We start from the raw sequence: 17,969 nt of genomic DNA on the forward strand, positions 1-17,969 counted from the left end.
GAGCATAGGGCTTGCATGCTAGCATTACACAATCGCTCCAAAAACACAGGAAGAGTTGATTCGGTTCTTGTCAAACAAATGGATGCAGAGAGGCAATACTGGCAGGAAGTTTTGAAAAGAGTTGTTGCTGTAATCCAGTTTTTGGGGGAGAGGGGCCTTGCTTTCATGGGAGACGATGAGCAGCTGGGATCACCTCACAATGGTAATTTCTTGGGCATTGTCGAACTGTTGGCCAAATTTGACCCTTTTCTAGCTGACCATCTCCAAAGGTTTGGAGGCAAGGGCAAAGGCTCTGTGTCCTACCTCTCATCAACAATCTGTGAGGAATTTATCCACTTAATGGGAGAAAGAACAAAGGAAGCAATTATCAGCGAGATTAAAGAGTCCAAATACTTTTCTGTTATAGTTGACTCCACTCCAGACCTTGCTCATGTGGACCAACTCACTTTTATTTTCAGGTTTGTAAATAATGGTGGAGAAGTAGTTGAGCGTTTTCTGGCTTTTGAGCCTATTGGAAATCATAGTGGGAGCAGTTTGGCTGAGTGTGTTGTTGCTATGGTGGAGAACCTGGGCCTAGACTTAACTAACTGTAGAGGCCAGTCTTATGACAATGCAAGTAATATGTCAGGAAAGTACAGTGGAGTCCAAGCTCATCTGAAACAAATAAATCCATTAATTTGTTATGTCCCCTGTGCAGCACATTCGTTGAATTTAGTTGGTGTCAATGCTGTTGACAGTTGCCCAGAAGCTGGCCATTTCTTTGACTTTGTGCAATCACTATACACATTTTGTACCTCGTCAACACACAGGTGGGGAAAGGTGTTTCGTGATACAGATGTGCAACTCACATTGAAATCGTTGTCAGGTACTCGCTGGAGTTCAAGAGCTGAATCCACAAAGGCTCTTTGGAAATATTATCCACAATTGAGAGAGGCACTGAACAGTATTTCCAAAGATTCACAGGAGAAACGTGAAACTAGAAGCGAGGCCTCTGCACTCTGTGGCAAGCTGGACACCCTAGAGATAGCCTTCATGGCACACTTTTGGGATACAATACTGCAGCGGTTCCAAGCCACAAGTCTGCAGTTGCAGAAACATAACATTGACATACACACGGCTACACGGCTTCTCCTTTCACTTCGTGACTTTGTGGCAGAACAGAGAGACAATTTCGCCTTTTTTGAAGGGTCAGCTTTAAATGTTACCCATTCAGTCTCCCAAGACTACAGGCATGACCTCCAGCTCACAAAGAAGCACAAACGTATGGCTGATGAAGGTGAAGAGCCAGGTGTTGAATTTAGTGGAAAAGAAAAGTTTCAGATTGAAACATTCAATGTTCTAATTGACAAACTTGTGTCCTGTCTTAACCATCAGTTAACTGCATACACACACTTGACCAATCTTTTTCATGTTCTTTTCATGCCTGACAATATGTCCAACAGTGAGCTCACTTCAAGGGCCAAATCACTTGCTGCAGCATATCCCACAGATTTGGACATGAGCCTGGCAGATGAACTTGTACAATACAAATCAAATCAAATCAAATCAAGTTTATTTGTACAGCGCTTTTAACAATAAACATTGTCGCAAAGCAGCTTTACAGAATTTGAACGACTTAAAACATGAGCTAATTTTATCCCTAATCTATCCCCAATGAGCAAGCCTGTGGCGACGGTGGCAAGGAAAAACTCCCTCAGACGACATGAGGAAGAAACCTCGAGAGGAACCAGACTCAAAAGGGAACCCATCCTCATTTGGGCAACAACAGACAGCCTGACTATAATATTAACAGTTTTAACAGGTATAACCCTCAACTGTCCTCATAGGGCCGTCCTTCACAGGAATGGTGTGATAAAACTCCGACCAGACACAGGGCACCAGGATGGATCAAGCAGGTCCGAGGGGCAGAAGAGGCCAGCATCTCAATCCCAGGATCAACATGTAACTCAGAGGGACAGATTGGGGGGGGGGGGGAAGAGAGAGAGAAAGAAAACACAGGTTGTTAGGTATGCCCTAAAAATGACAAGTATTAAATCTGTGTGGTAGACTCGCAGAGACGAGAGTCTTTACATCAGGCATAACACAAAACAATGGCATGTTAATATGGTAAAAAATATCATGACCTGCTCTGGCTGGATGCTTGATTGGGTGATGGGAGCACACTCCTCAGCAATGATGAGATGCAGATGGGACCCTTAGGGCTGGCCAAGACAATTCAGTTACATTTCACCGGGTCTGGGACATGCGACAGAATGTCTGACGGCCGATTCCCTGCAGGCTACGATAGCCAGTCGAGGTCTCCACCCTCTCCACCAAAAGATTTCCTGTTGACTCCATGTAACTCAGAGGGACAGATTTGGGGTGGGGGGGAGGGAAAGAAAACACAGGTTGTTAGGTATGCCCAATGTCACCTGAATAAGTAGGATCAGTATACATATTGCACCGAGTACAAGCAGGGACTCCGGCAACTATGACAGCATAACTAAAAGGAGAGAGCCAGAAGGTAACACAGGCATGAGGGAGCCCTGGGACATAAAGCAGCCAGCCACTACACCGTCAACAAACTCAAGTGAGCAAGCGAGTGGGGACTGACAGCATCCGTACATCCCAGTTTACCAAAACACTCTATGTCTGAGGACCCTCCAGATCTACTCCTTTACCTCATAAACACCATTAACAAAAGGTAACAATACAAATCATTCATGTCAGAAAATCAAAAATGCCCAAGTACAATGCTGAAGACCATGGTGGATTTGGATCTACAGTCCACTTTTCCAAATGTCTACATAGCACTCAGACTTTTTTTGACCCTGCCTATTACAAATTGTGAAGGGGAACGTTCATTCTCCAGACTGGCTTGTATTAAGAATGAACTCAGGATGACAATGTGCCAAAACTGCTTGAATTCACTTTCTCTTCTGGCAATTGAATCAGAGTTGGTCCGACAGCTTAACTTTGATGAATTAGTGGATGACTTTGCAAGAAGGAAGAGTAGGAAAAAACTTATATAGCCTAGAATTAATTATTCCTTAGGTACAGCTTAATTATTGACATATCCTAATCAGTTTCCTTGTTAACTTCTTGACACAATACATATATCTTTAATCACTAAGATTGTATGCCTTAATGTTCTAAATATACAGTATGTTCACATGTCACTTTATTTATTTAATTCACATGTTGCCTGCTAGTTTGCGACCTCAGTAGCCTTTGTGTGTGTGTGTGTGTGGGGGGGGGGCCTTTGCGAACTCCTGGCCCCGGGGCCCAGACCCCCCATAATCCGGCCCTGGCTACAGTACTTCTCTCCACCAGTCTTCACACAGCAATGTCCAGATATCTGGAATTGCATCTGTAAGATTAGACATAAAACATATTCAGATTAACAAACACACCAACAGTAAAATCTTATTTGCTGAAACAGTATGATCTCTGCATGGAAGATTGTATTTTATTGTCCATTCATATGGAAGATCTGTCACTGGTTGCCATCATTTACCGTGGTTTCTCAGCAGGGTCTCTGATAGAAGCTATTTATGGTCTTCTGTCTTTCATCTTGTGTTGCAAAAGTGAGAAGATAACACACAACACAATAAGAGGTCAATTATGGAGATACAAAAATAATAAACATAATATACTTTTAAAAAATATATTTACTGTACATTGGATGAGTTTGCCTTGCTTTCGCTCCCTAATCAACTCAGCTTTAATAGCCGCTGTGAAAGAGGTGGATACCTTTATTAGTTTTGATAAAACCTTTTTGTTTCCTTCCCACTTCCTCCTTTTCTCAGCACTGTTGGGGTAGCTTCAATTCCTTTTTAAAGGAGATATGCAGTACCTTTATTTTAAAATACATTTCTGAGTGGATAGTATCTCCATCTTTGACTCTTGTATGCTGCATAAATGGGAATAAAAAATATATGTTTTTGAGAGTTAAAATCGACCGCAAAGTTGGCATTCGAGCTGCCCCACTGAGCCAGCCAGCCCTGAGTGCATGACGTCACAGTGGTAACCGGTTTTAAGGCTGAGGCCTTTGACAGCTTAGACCAAAGGCAGACTTGGCAGGCGAGAGTGGTTGCAATGGCCTCTTCGTTCAGATTTACTGGAGATTCTTTGGATTCCTCACATAGTAATATATCTGACTGTGATAGTCCTGAAATTGGAGTATGTGTACATGCTACTGCTATACAGGTAGAACCATATCAGTTTGAACCATCGGAAAGTGAATCCGATAGTAACATGTCGGCCACGGAGGCCCCCACCTTACGAAATAAAGCCAGAGAACAAAGCCGTCTAGAGCTGGGGTGCCATGGTAACGGCCCGCAGGCCGGATACGGCCCGATTGGTCATCACATCCGGCCCGGTGGTTCATGAGACTTTTTTTTTTAAATAATAAATTAATAAAAATCGAATGTTTTGTGTTTTTTTTTCGTAATGATTTTAAATCTAATGTTTCAATTTGATTCCATTTTCGTGTAATCCATCGGTTCGTTTTTAGCTGCTCTCTGCTTGCTGCAGCACGCGCAGGTGCAATGACCCGGATTTAATGTAGAGTAGGCTAGTTGTTGTTCGTTCACAAGATGTTGTCTAAAAAGAGAAAAGTTGATTCTGAGGGTCGCATCTTTCAGGAAAAATGGAGAGAGAAATACTTTTTCTGGGAAGTAGGGGGAAAACCTGTTTGTCTGATTTGTTCGCAACAAGTGGCTGTACCGAAGGAATACAATGTCAAAAGACATTACGAGACCCACGCCGACAAATACAGCCAATTCACCGGGCAACGCAGGACTGAAAAGCTAAATGAGCTTGCCTCAAACCTTCAAAAACAGCAAGCAGCTTTCTCAAAGTCTCGAGAGACACATGAAGGTTCGTTTTAATATCATACATCATCTTCAGTTCTCTTTTAATGTTAAATGCGGCTGTTTTCAAAGAGGGGTGTCTCAATATCTTTGTTGTACATTTTATTTTATGTTAGGGGCAGTGAAGGCGAGCTACATCATCGCGTGGGAGATCGCAAAAGTGTCCAAGCCATTTTCGGAGGGTGCATTCGTCAAGACGTGCATGCTCAAGGCAGCCGACCTAGTGTGTCCAGAAAAGCGACAAGCTTTTGCGAACATCAGCTTATCCCGAACTACGGTGACCGAGAGAGTGGAAGAACTCTCCAGCAACTTGAACAGCCTGAGAAGATTAAGTCCTTCATCGCGTTCTCCATTGCTCTCGATGAGAGCACTGATGTGGCCCAGTTAGCGATATTTATTCGCGGAGTGGATGCTTCTTTAAACATTACTGAGGAGTGCGTTTCCCTTGTGCCTATGACAGAAACCACTACAGCTAACGACTTGTATGTTAGCCTTGTCGGGGCCCTTGACAATCTGGAGGTGGACTGGAGTCGAGCTGTCAGTGTGGCTACGGACGGTGCACCTCCCATGGTAGGTAGGAAGACCGGAGTGGTTACGAAGTTGAGAGAAAAGGTACGTGAGGCTAATCCAGAACGGGTATTTTGGAACTTTCACTGCATATTACACCAAGAGGCTTTGTGCTGCAAAAGTCTGAAAATGGAGCATGTTATGAGCGTTGTTCTTGCCACTGTGAATTTTATCAGAGCAAGAGGACTTAACCATCGGCAGTTTGATGTTTTTCTATTGGAAAATGACATTCATCAGGGCCTTCCCTATCATACCGATGTGCGTTGGTTGAGCAGAGGCACAGTTCTCAAACAGTTTTTCAAATTGCGCACTGAAATAGCAGAGTTTATGGAGGCGAAAGGGAAGCCCGTGGAGGAATTGGATGACCCCGACTGGACTAGCGACCTTGCCTTTTTAGTGGACATAACAGAACACTTAAATTTCTTGAACGTTACAATGCAAGGTCGCAACAAACTCGTCACCGAGTATTACGACAGTGTCCGTGCATTTCAAAGTAAACTTTCATTATGGAAGATGCAGCTCTGCAAGCGCAATGCAGCCCACTTCCCCTCTCTAAAATCTCTGCCTCTCAATGATCAGAGTATGGACAAGTATGCAAGTTTGCTTTCAGAACTCATGCATGAGTTTGCCAATCGTTTCACGGTTTTCTCTGAACTGGAAAAGGACTTTGCGCTTTTTCGCTCTCCATTCACGGCAGACGCTTCTGAGGTTTCAGAGGCAATGCAAATAGAACTCATAGACCTGCAGTGTTGCGCGCCGTTGAAGGATAAATACGCATCTGTTGGAATCCAATCTTTCTATCAGTCATTGCCACCAGAGTACCCAATTATCACGGCCTTTGCCGGTAAAATACTCTGTATGTTCGGGACAACATATTTATGTGAACAGGCATTTTCAGTAATGAATATTAATAAATCGAAACTGCGTAGTCGTCTGACCCATGGACATCTCAACGATGTCATGAAAATAGCAACTGCCCAGAGTCTGTCCCCCAATGTCGACAAGCTGGTAAAAAGTAAAAGACTTCTGGCTTCCACATGTAAAATGTAGCTGGTATTTCTCCCCCATGTAACCTTGTGCTGTGTGCTTGAGGGGGAATAAACAGGATGGGTGTGTGGAAATATATGTGGGACTTGACCAGCAAAGTTAATGTGCCATCTGTAGTTTGTTTTTATTGGTATGTTCAGTCATATTTGGCTCTTTTAAACTAATGCTACTGGATATTTAGTCACTTGACCTATTGGTGGAATTATTTACCCTGGCACTTCTTCTTTCTTTTGACTCATTTAGGCCTACTTGCCAATCGTTTTAATTGGCCTAATTAGGCCTATGCATTGACATGTTTTTGATGTGCAAGATCAATAAATCTGATCTAAGTCATTTACAGTTTACACTTGTATTATTTGTGTCTTAGTCCATTTCTGTAGCATTTTTTTTTATAAATGTAGGCTACTTGCATGCTTAGACTGTCACATTTTCAGAGGGTAAATTGCTTTTGTCTGCCATGTTATTGTGCGCCTCATTTTGAGGCTATAGCTTTACAATTCCTTTTGGGCGTATAGGCCTTCAAAAATCATATAAAATAATGTCATTTTGTTGAGTTAGTGTCTGGTCTTTTCAGGCCAAAAGTGTAATTCGGCCCCCAAGCTCCCACTTGAAAAAAATCTGGCCCCCTTACCAATTTCACCCTGGCACCCCTGGTCTAGAGGATTGGATGGAATTTAACTGACAGTCTCATGTGACTCTCATTAGAACAGGATAGGTGTTTTAACTTATGCAGCATACATGTACATTCATGCATTTTCACTGATAAAACATAAAAGGCTAATTAAATAATCAGATGACCTGAGACAATCACATTCTGAAGCAAATTAAATAATCTTATACTGGTAACTTAAACACACAATACAAGTTAAATGTATTAATCTAAATGCAGGTAAACAATGAGTGTTGTTGTTATATAACCAAATGAGAGTTGAATTTACCCATCTGTGTTCTCGCTTCTTGAAGGCCGATCTTGAGGCCGATTGTTTTGAAACAATCTGACTTTCATTTGTTTGTTCAATTCTCTGTTCATTCGCTTCTTCCACATAAGGGTGAGATATTGCTGCTGAGGCAAGCATATCTAGCTGGGGGGGGGAACCATATCCAACAGAGAAATCTGACGACTGGTCCACTCATTCTCCATTTTCTCCATACTGAGTACTCCGCCATTATTGCTTGGCTCACACTCTGGGAGAACTGGTGCAACTGAACTTACTTTCCTTTACTTGTAGTTTTCTTTTCCTTTAATTGTTGGTACTGCACCCTCTTTCAATACGGGCTTATAGCCAACGCTCCTCAACAGATCAGAGGTTTCATACAAGTCATCAGTAAAATGTGCCCGTGGATTTCTCGCAAAACATGTTCAAATCTTTGCAGTTTGAACATTCTTGGGCCATGAATGCAACATCAATCCACCTTCTTTTGTGTTGCTGCACCCGCCAGTGTGCATGTGGCATGGCGATAAATTAGCTCAAAATGGAGGATCGAAGTTGCAGTTAGCTCTGTGTTTTTGTATAGCGAAAATGGCAATGAGACTGATAGCCTTCCTGCTGTGATGTCACAGATGTCAAGGTCATTCACTCAGACCGCTACCTATATGAATCATTTTAATCATAAAAATTACGATATTAGAGTTACAGTGGTGCTTGAAAGTTTGTGAACCCTTTAGAATTTTCTATATTTCTGCATAAATATGACCTAAAACATCATCAGATTTTCACACAAGTCCTAAAAGTAGATAAAGAGAACCCAGTTAAACAAATGAGATCTCTATCCATCCATTATCTGTAGCCAATCCCAGCTGACTATGGGTGAGAGGCGGGGTACACCCTAAACAAGTCGCCAAGTTATTGTAGGGCTGACACATAGACACAAACAACCATTCACACTTACATTCACACCTATGGTCAATTTAGAGTCACCAATTAGCCTAACCTGCATGCCTTTGGACTGTGGGGGAAACCGGAGCACCTGGAGGAAACCCACGCGGACACAGGGAGAGCATGCAAACTCCACACAGAAAGGCTCTTGTCAGCCACTGGGCTCTAACCCAGGACCTTCTTGCTGTGAGGCGACAGCGCTAACCACTACACCACACCACCGTGCCACATATAAAAAGAAAATTTAAATATTTCACTTTACATTTAATGAATATATAATATATAACATATATTAAAGTTTACCTCTTTTTTTAATTGCCAAAAAAGAACTTTTTCATGACATTCTTTTTTTTAGATGCACTATATTCTATATTCATTACATGTGAAGTGAAATATTTAAGTTTTTTTGTTTTGTTTTCATTTTGATGATCATTACTTGTAGCTCATGAAAATCAGAAAGCCAGTATCTCAAAATCTTAGAAAATTTAATTTCAGGTTTGAGTAACAGTGTAAATACTGTTTTACTGTCTCTTGGTCTAGTTCAGTCCATGCAACCACAATCATGGAGAAGACTGCTGACTTGATGGTTGTGCAGAAGACAATCATTGACACCCTCCACAAGAAGGGTAAGCCACAGAAGGCCATTGCTGAAAATGCTGCCTGTAAAAGGTGCACAAGCAACAGGGATGACTGCAGCCTTGAGAAGCTTGTCAAGAAAAGTCAATTCAAGAACTTGGGAGAGCTTCACAAGGAGTGGACTGAGGCTGATGTCAGTGCATCAAGAGCCACCACACATAGACGTCTTCAGGAAAGAGGCAACAACTGCCACATTCCTAATATCAATCCACTCCTGAAGCAGAAACAGCTTCAGACGTGTCTTACCTGGGCTAAGGAGAGAAAGAACTGGACTGTTGCTCAGTGGTCCAAAGTCCTCTTTTCAGATGAAAGTAAACTTTGCATTTCATTTGGAAATCAAAATCCTAGAGTCTGGAAGAACAGTGGAGAGGTATAGAGTCTAAGGTGTTTGAAGTCCAGTCTGAAGTTTCTGCAGTCTGTGATGATTTGGGGTGCCATGTCATCTGCCGGTGTTGGTCCACTGTGTTTTATCAAGTCCAAATTCAACACAGTCATCTACCAGGAGACTTTAGAGCACTTCATGCTTCCATCTGCTGACAGTGCTGATTTCTTTTTCCAGCAGGACATAGCACCTGCCCACAGTGCCAAAACTACTACCAAATGGTTTGCTGACCATAATATTACTGTGGTTGATTGGCCAGCCAACTCAGCTACCTGAACCCCAGAGAGAATCTATGGGATATTGTCAAGAGAAAGATGAGAAACACCCAACCCAAAAATACAGACGAGCTGAATGCCGCTATCAAAGCAATTTGGACTTCAGTAACATCTCAGCAGTGCCACAGACAAAGTGGGACATGTTCACCAACCTGGTGGATTCAAGGGTAGACAGCCTCCCATCCCCAACCTCCTCCAACCTAGACCATGCTTATTCAGCTCTCTGCAAACTCCTCATCAGTGCAGCAAAGAGTGCCATAGCATGTGGCTTTCATCAGTGCTACATTTCAACATGGGATGACAAGTGTGAAACATACTATGATGATTTCCTCCATGCTGGAACTTGTGAAGAGTCATCTACCAAGGCATCACTCTTGACAGACTGCCTTGACAAGAAGTGAAGAGAGCACTGGGAGGAGACAGTCCAAGGCATCGACTTTATTCATTGAAGCAGGATGGCCTGGAAGACCCTCAACCGTCTTACTGGCAGAAACCACAAACACTCACAATGCCCAGTGGCAACCAACTCCATTGCTGAACAGCTTCTGGAGAATGGCCGTTTCAAGGAGGCAAGTAAGGGCCATACACACTTCATCAAAAAGGAAACAGCCAAGCTCTGGAATGCTCCAGGAGTTGATGGCCTCCTTTCAGCACCCTTCTCATCTGAAGAGCTTTCTGCAGCAATCAGGCAACTGAAAAGTGGAAACGCTCCAACGCTGCAACCGCCGGGGAAAAAAGAGAAGACGAAGAGTGCCTTGCAGTGAGGTAGCGGCACAGCGACACCTCGCGGAGCGGAGGTGCGGAAGTCGTACTGGATTTACAACCCGTCTGAAACATGATTTTATTATTTGAAAAAATATCGATATTCAAATTTTGAGTATCAATATTGAATCGATACCTCAGGGTAAAACTGAACTGGCAGTTGACCTACAAGCAACACCTTGAGTCTCTATGTGTTAAAGTGTCATCCAGGAACAATCTCCTCCATCGGCTGCCGGGCTCATCCTGGGGAGCCAACACCTCCACACTCTGGACTGGTGCTCTTGCCCTTGTCTTCAGTGCCGCAGAATATGCAGCTCCAGCTTGGTGCCAAAGTGTTCATACAAAGAAGCTTAACACAACTCTCAATAACACCCTGAGAATTGTCACCGGCTGCCTGCATCCCACCCCCATAGAAGTTTTATCAGTCCTTGCCGGCATTGCTCCTGCTTCAATTTGCAGAGAATATCACACTTTCAAACTAGTGGACAAGGCCCAGCAAGATGCCAACCACCTTCTACACAACACTGTCCAGAACAATGAACTGGGTCGACAACATCTGCCGTCCCATCGTAGCAATCTTGTGTGACGCAAACCACAACACTCTGAGCACATGGAGAACCAGCTGGCAAAAGACCCCCAGACCCACCCAGTTCACAGTTCCTCTGAACACAAAGCTACCACCAGGTGGAGGCCTCCCTCGCAGGGAAAGGGTGACTCTCAACCGACTACACATGGGCGTCAGCTGGTTCCACTCCTGCATGCACCGCTGGGGTCTGCACCCATTACCAACCTGTGAATGTGGATTACCTTCCCAGACCTCAAGAGCATGCTATCCATGAGTGCCCCACCCTCCACCCACCAGAGCACACCAAGCCAAACCTAACACATCCCGATCAACTAAGTGTCACAGGCTTATTGGCTCCATGCCAAGCTGAATTGATGCAGTAATTTGTGGTAAAGGAGCCCTAACCAAATATTGAGTGCATAATAGGGGTGTGCAAAAATATCGATACGGCGATATATCGCGATACTTTGGCTTCCGATTCAATATTGATACTCAAAATTTGAATATCGATATTTTTTCAAATAATAAAATCATGTTTCAGACGGGTTGTAAATCCAGTACGACTTCCGCACCTCCGCTCCGCGAGGTGTCGCTGTGCCGCTACCTCACTGCAAGGCACTCTTCGTCTTCTCTTTTTTCCCCGGCGGTTGCAGTGAGGAAAAAAAACAGGCAAGCATGGCTGTTAACGTAAACCTAGAGACGCCGCCGAACTTTAAGGCAGATGTTTGGAGGCACTTTGGATTCCAAAGGAAAGGAGAAAAAAAAAAAAAACAGTGAGCCGGACAAAGAGAATGCACTTTGCAAAACCTGTTTCGCTCCAATTAAATTAAGATGCTCCAATTAAGATGCCCACTGCACTTTTCAATGTGTTTCAGACAGTGCGTTGTTCCTGCAAAATACAGGGATGCAAACAGCGCGCCTTTTGGCGGATGGCGCTTTTTTCACGGCTGAATCGCGCAGATCCAAATTTTTTTTTAGGGGGGGCGTTGGAGTGTCTGATTATAATTCAAAGTAAATTCTGTATTAAAATTACTAAATAAGCAAATCCGTTACAGTCCATGAAACAGGAAGTATAAGGATGAGGAAAACACAGTTTAAATCGGGAAGCTGCGCACATTTGCGCAGTCCTGCTGCTCAGGCTGCACAAATGTGCGCAGCTTCCCGATTTAAACTGTGTTATCCTTATACTTCCTGTTTCATGGACTGTAACGGATTTGCTTATTTAGTAATTTTAATACAGAATTTACTTTGAATTATAATCAGACACTCCAACGCCCCCCCTAAAAAAAATTTGGATCTGCGCGATTCAGCCGTGAATCAGACACTCCAACGCCGCCCCCCCCCCCCCAAAAAAAAATCGGATCTGCGCGATTCAGCCGTGAAAAAGGCGCCATCCGCCAAAAGGCGCGCTGTTTGCATCCCTGAAAATAAGCACAAGTTAAATGTTCTCAAGTTTACAAAGAACAAATTGATATTAGTGTTAGCACTGAAATGTATGTGCAGTCTGCAGTGCAAGTTTTAAGTTTTCATAAAACAATTTGATTCTGCTTGTTAAGCAGCACTGATGTGTCCATGCTTACAGAAAAGTTGATAATACTAGCACAGAAATGGGAATTTTCTGTATGTTGTAGTGAAGCAACTCTTGGTTTTGCCAGCAGTAGAATAGAGACAAATATATGTCTGGCAAGAGTGTGTAGTTATGTATGTGAAATGTAATTTTACAGTGGTCAATAAATTCTGATTTTCTTCAGTGACACAGATATTGTGATGTGGTTGAAATTTCTTGCAATATATCGATTATCGCAGAATCGCTGTACCGTGATATTATCGTTATCGTGGGCAAAATATCGCCATAGTATCGTATCGTGAGGTATCTGGTGATACCCAGCCCTAGTGCATAAATGAACATATTTTCAGAAGTTAGACATTTCTGTATTGTAAATCCTTTTTTGAGTGGTCTTAGGAAATATTCTAATAATTTGAGATGCTGGATTTCTGATTTTCATGAGCTATAAGCCATAATCATAAAATTAAACAAAAAAAAGGCTTGAAATGTTTCACTTTACACGTAATGAAGATAGAATATACAAAGGTTTACTTTCTTGAATGAAATTCCAAAAAAAAAGAATGAACTTTTTCACAATATTCTAATTGAGATGCACTAGTGTGTGTGTGTGTGTGTGTGTGTGTGTGTGTGTATACACAGCTGTATATATACATATTATATCTGCTAGTATAACATTTTTATTGACTGCTTTTGAACAAGTTATTTTGAGTCATGTACAGGTCAGCCACACCATAAACCACTTTTTTTTTTTTTTAGCTACATGCGACGTTTGTCCATTTTACATAGAAAAAGATGTATGTTGTGGTTTGAATGCTTTCCAACCACAAAACTGTGTTGCCATTTTCATTGCACCACCACTAATGCTTGCCCCGCCCACCCAACATGCTGCATCAAAACCACACGGACATGCGTTATTTTCCATAGTTGTAAAAATGTTATTTTCTTATAGTGTACTGACACTGAATAAAGGTTAGTTGCTCATGACCTGTTTATGAAGGCACTTTAAAATGATCCAATGGTAAAATCTTATCTATTTGTTTGTCTGTGTGTGTATTTGTCCTGTAGTCTGTACATTCGTAACTATTTCATAAAGGCCTTTGTTTCATTACTATAAAACTCCCTAATAACTGGACTGACATGTAGGGCTAACTGTATGAGTCTCAGCTTGGGTTACAGTCTGTGTGGATTTATACATGCTCTCCCCAAATACTTCTGGGTTTCCTCAAAGGTTCTCTGGTTTAGACTCCAGGTCAACCGTCACCCTGGCCAGAAGAGAGTGCTTATGGAAGATTACTGAATGAATATATCACCATCTGAGAAACAGTAGGTGACATGTTCCCACTCATACCAAAAAATGTATTTTTCAATGTTAACTAACTTTGCACATGTTTAACAGTAGTCCCAAAGCTAACACACTTTCTCTTTACAATCTACACTCGAGAGTGAAGCTCAAAGTGTGTTTAAACAGAAGCAATGGCTTGAGTCTTTTGTATATCAAAATCTCCAGTGTGAAATCACTGTTTATATCAGACCAGCTGGACATAAATTAACACTGTAAGAGTTAAAGAGCATGAGGGGTTGCTTTCTGAATTTGCATGTAATACAATTAGAGATGCCTCCTTGTCTTGGCTGATGGATATTGTGTGGTTTTCTCCCATTTACTGAGGTGCTACAGAAACCGGTATTCTACTCAGCAAATATTTTGTTGAAGCTACCAGAATGTGAGAAGAAATTTCAAAAAGTAGCGTGGATAAATTCCTGACATAAAATCTCTGACCAAATATTTAACACTGCATTTTTATTTTGCTTTGTGAACAACATAAATTTTTTGCAACAAGTGAATTTGTCAGCAAGTCATATAAAAACCTTGCTGTAAATTTGTTCATCATAATATCATTAGCTAAACTCATGGTGTAACAGGGAACAATACTGAATACAGACATCTTTTCATTCTTTACAGTACATACCACCACCATGGCCACCACCCCCTACACACACACACACACACACACACACACACACACACACACACACACACACACACACCATTTTTTCATTGCCTGTTAAGCAAGTTTCCTTTTTTTTTCTCTCTTGCCAGACACATTGCAGCAATGGGTTCATTTGTGATTATACCTTTGTTTCTTTGCGTCATGAGTAAGTAAAGCAATAACATTATTTATTGATTTACAAAATGAAGGATAAAACTTTATATTTACCTCACTATTTAACATTTTTGAGTGTTAATGCATTTTGGGTGTCTTTTTAAGCTAAAACAAAACAAATGAACATTATATAATATTTAACAGACTCCCAACAACTGTTTTCTTATTCTCCTATTTAGATTTAACCATTATATTTAGCAATTTGTTTCTGAACCTATACATTTTACTGTTTAATTCCCCCCCCCATTCATTTAATTTAAAAATGAAACAAACCCACAAATGATCAGATGCATTTAGAAACTCTTGTAAAAGCTCATCTGTCTAATTGGTATTTATTAATGCCGCATTTGATATGAGCTTTTTGTTATTGCAGCTTTGTTCGTTGATTCTCTCTGCTCTTCAACTTTGGAGGCAGAACCAGGAGAAAGTGTCACTATTTCGAACTATTTGGAGGACATTTTGATAACAACAAGTTACATCTTCTGGTTCAAGCACACAAGTGATTCAGTTCCACTTCTTCTTGGGTGCAAGTGGGTTAAAATATCAGGCAAAGCAGAAACATGCTCCTTCTATAATGAAAATAAGAGAATAGTGATGTCAGTTCATGGCAAGAACACTTCTCTCACAATTTCTACAGTAAATCTCTCTGATACAGGACTGTATTACTGCGGCTTTATGCAGCTTGTCAAAACAAATTTTTGTAAATCAGTCTATTTACATGTGAAAGGTAAATTCACAGAAATTGAATAGTTGCATTAAAAGCTGATTGAAATGATGGAGGTTGTAAAAGTAATATGTCATTTTTCAGGGAGAAATGAAACGCTCATCCAGGATTTGGACAAAGCAAAAGGTTTGTTACGTGTCTGTTCTCTGGAAGCCAAATATATTTATGTCAGGTTTGTCAATGTGTAGCTTCATTCGATGATAACTGGTTATATTCTTTGACTTTTAATGTGTGTTCCTCAATGCTTTCTCCAAGCCGATGGCTCCTCTGCTGTGTGTTTCATGCTGACTGTTGAGTTTGGTGTAGTAATTAGGGCCCGAGCCCTATGGGCGAAGGCCCTATTGTTCTTGTAAGAGTTCACTATTATTATTCTTCCGTCTTCTTCTTCTTCTTCTTCTTCTTCTTCTTCCGTCTTCTTCTTCTTCTTTATTTTTCTCCGCTGTTGGGCCATTTTCGGGGCACTTGCCATGGGCGAAAACGCACGAAATTTGGCACCAGTTCCGAGAATTGCCACTGCTACTCAGAACCAGAAGCCCAAACTTGGCCGGGGCTCAGGGCCTCTATAGCGCCCCCTAAGTCGTTGTGATTTTGGCCTCCCGCATTAAGGTGCCTGGGTGCCATGTAGTTTGTAGTGGTGGCATGCCATTTGGTACGCATATGTATCTCACTAAGCCGGACAAAAATGTAATGCCAATGCATTAGCCACGCCCAACAGGAAGTGAGGTAATTTCACTTTTGTGCGAAATGCATGGCCACGAACATGGCGCAACTCCTCCTAGACCGTTCATAGTAATTTCACCAAAATTGATACACATCATCTACAGACATGGCTGACAAAAGTTACTAAATACGTTTCACGTAGGATAAACCGCTCAGCAGTTATGCGTCAATCAATTTTCGATGCAAAATTTTACATGCTTAAAAATTCATAACAAATCTTCTGATTGCTCAAAACTGCTCATACTTCACACGCAAATCACTCATTGGGCTTCTGACATGTTACCCAATTTCTGTGATATTTCGCCACTGGGGGCGCTATTTTTGGGCAAAAATTCCAATCTTTCCTCAAATTTGGTCAAACTTCACGGCCACCCTCTTACTACCTCCCATGTCATGTATACCACTTTTTGGAAATTTTCGTCCATGGGGGGCGCTGTTTTTGGCCGACGCAATTGTTCCAAAACGGGTTTTTGGTAAATAATTCCATAATGCTTTTCCTTCACACCACTACCTTGTGATAGTACGTTGCTGTTGTAGACACTTATTTTTCCAACTCATTATCGCTCATGTACAGCATAGCGCCACCTACTGACATGGGAAAAACCAAAAAATTTATTCTTCAAAAATCTATATCTCATCTTCTATTTACTCAATTGTCATCAAACTTCATACGCAAACTCTTCATAGCTCACCTGACATGTACGCCAAATTTTGTGCACTTTCGCCCCTGGGGATGCTGGTTATGGCAGAAATGATATTGCAGCTTCTGATTTGTCAAACTTGGCAAGCAAACTCTTTACAAGACCCTTCTTGGGGCGCTTGCCATGGTCGACAACGCACGAAATTTGGCTCCTTTTTCTTAGACTACCACCGCTACTGGGACCCAGAAGCCCAGATCCAGGCGGGCCTCAGGGCCTCTATAGCGCCCCCTAACTCGTTGTGATTTTGGCCTCCCGCATTAAGGTGCCTGGTTGCCATGTAGTTTGTAGTAGTGGCATGCCATTTGGTACGCATATGTAGCTCACTAAGCCGGACAAAAATGTAATGCCAATGCATTAGCCACGCCCAACAGGAAGTGAGGTAATTTCACTTTTGTGCGAAATGCATGGCCACGAAGACGGCGCAACTCCTCCTAGACCGTTCATAGGAATGTCAAGAAAATTGATACACATCATCTACAGACATGGCTGACAAAAGTTCCTAAATACGTTTTACGTAGCCTAAACCGTTCAGAAGTTATACGTCAATCAATTTTCAATGCAAAATTTTACATTCTTAAAAATTCATAACAAATCTTCTAATTGCTCAAAACTGCTCATACTTCACACGCAAATCACTCATTGGGCTTCTGACATGTTACCCAATTTCTGTGTTATTTCGCCACTGGGGGCGCTATTTTTGGGCAAAAAATCCAATCTTTCCTCAAATTTGGTCAAACTTCACGGCCACCCTCTTCCTACCTCCCATGTCATGTATACCACATTTTGGGAATTTTCGTCCATGGGGGGCGCTGTTTTTGGCCGACGCAATTGCTCCAAAACGGGTTTTTAGTAAATAATTCCATAATGCTTTTCCTTCACACCACTACCTTGTGATAGTGCGTTGCTGTTGTAGACACTTATTTCTCCAACTCATAATCGCTCATGTACAGCACAGCGCCACCTACTGACATGTGAAAAACCAAAAAATTTATTCTTCAAAAATCTATATCTCATCTTCTATTTACTCAATTGTCATCAAACTTCATACGCAAACTCTTCATAGCTCACCTGACATGTACGCCAAATTTTGTGCACTTTCGCCCCTGGGGGTGCTGGTTATGGCAGAAATGA

General features: G+C 41.9%; 1 protein-coding gene across 1 annotated transcript; it reads left to right on the top strand.

Annotated features, from left to right (window-relative positions):
• Positions 1-3,977: 3,977 nt before the first annotated feature.
• Positions 3,978-5,361, top strand: LOC132899949 (general transcription factor II-I repeat domain-containing protein 2B-like). Its single transcript, XM_060941990.1, has 2 exons — positions 3,978-4,860; positions 4,970-5,361. Exons 1-2 carry the CDS (start codon positions 4,578-4,580, stop codon positions 5,239-5,241), a joined length of 555 nt encoding a protein of 184 aa, XP_060797973.1. The 5' UTR covers positions 3,978-4,577; the 3' UTR covers positions 5,242-5,361.
• The last annotated feature ends 12,608 nt before the right edge of the window (positions 5,362-17,969 follow it).

This window comes from Neoarius graeffei, chromosome 16 (genome assembly GCF_027579695.1).
Source record: "Neoarius graeffei isolate fNeoGra1 chromosome 16, fNeoGra1.pri, whole genome shotgun sequence".
Classification (NCBI taxonomy): Eukaryota; Metazoa; Chordata; class Actinopteri; order Siluriformes; family Ariidae; genus Neoarius; species Neoarius graeffei.

Excerpts from the sequence above, each read along its gene's own strand:
- LOC132899949 (XM_060941990.1), top strand. The coding sequence starts at position 4,578 with ATGTTGTCTAAAAAGAGAAAAGTTGATTCTGAGGGTCGCATCTTTCAG. Across the intron at positions 4,861-4,969 it reads GTCTCGAGAGACACATGAAG|GGGCAGTGAAGGCGAGCTAC; the intron begins GTTCGTTTTAAT and ends ATTTTATGTTAG.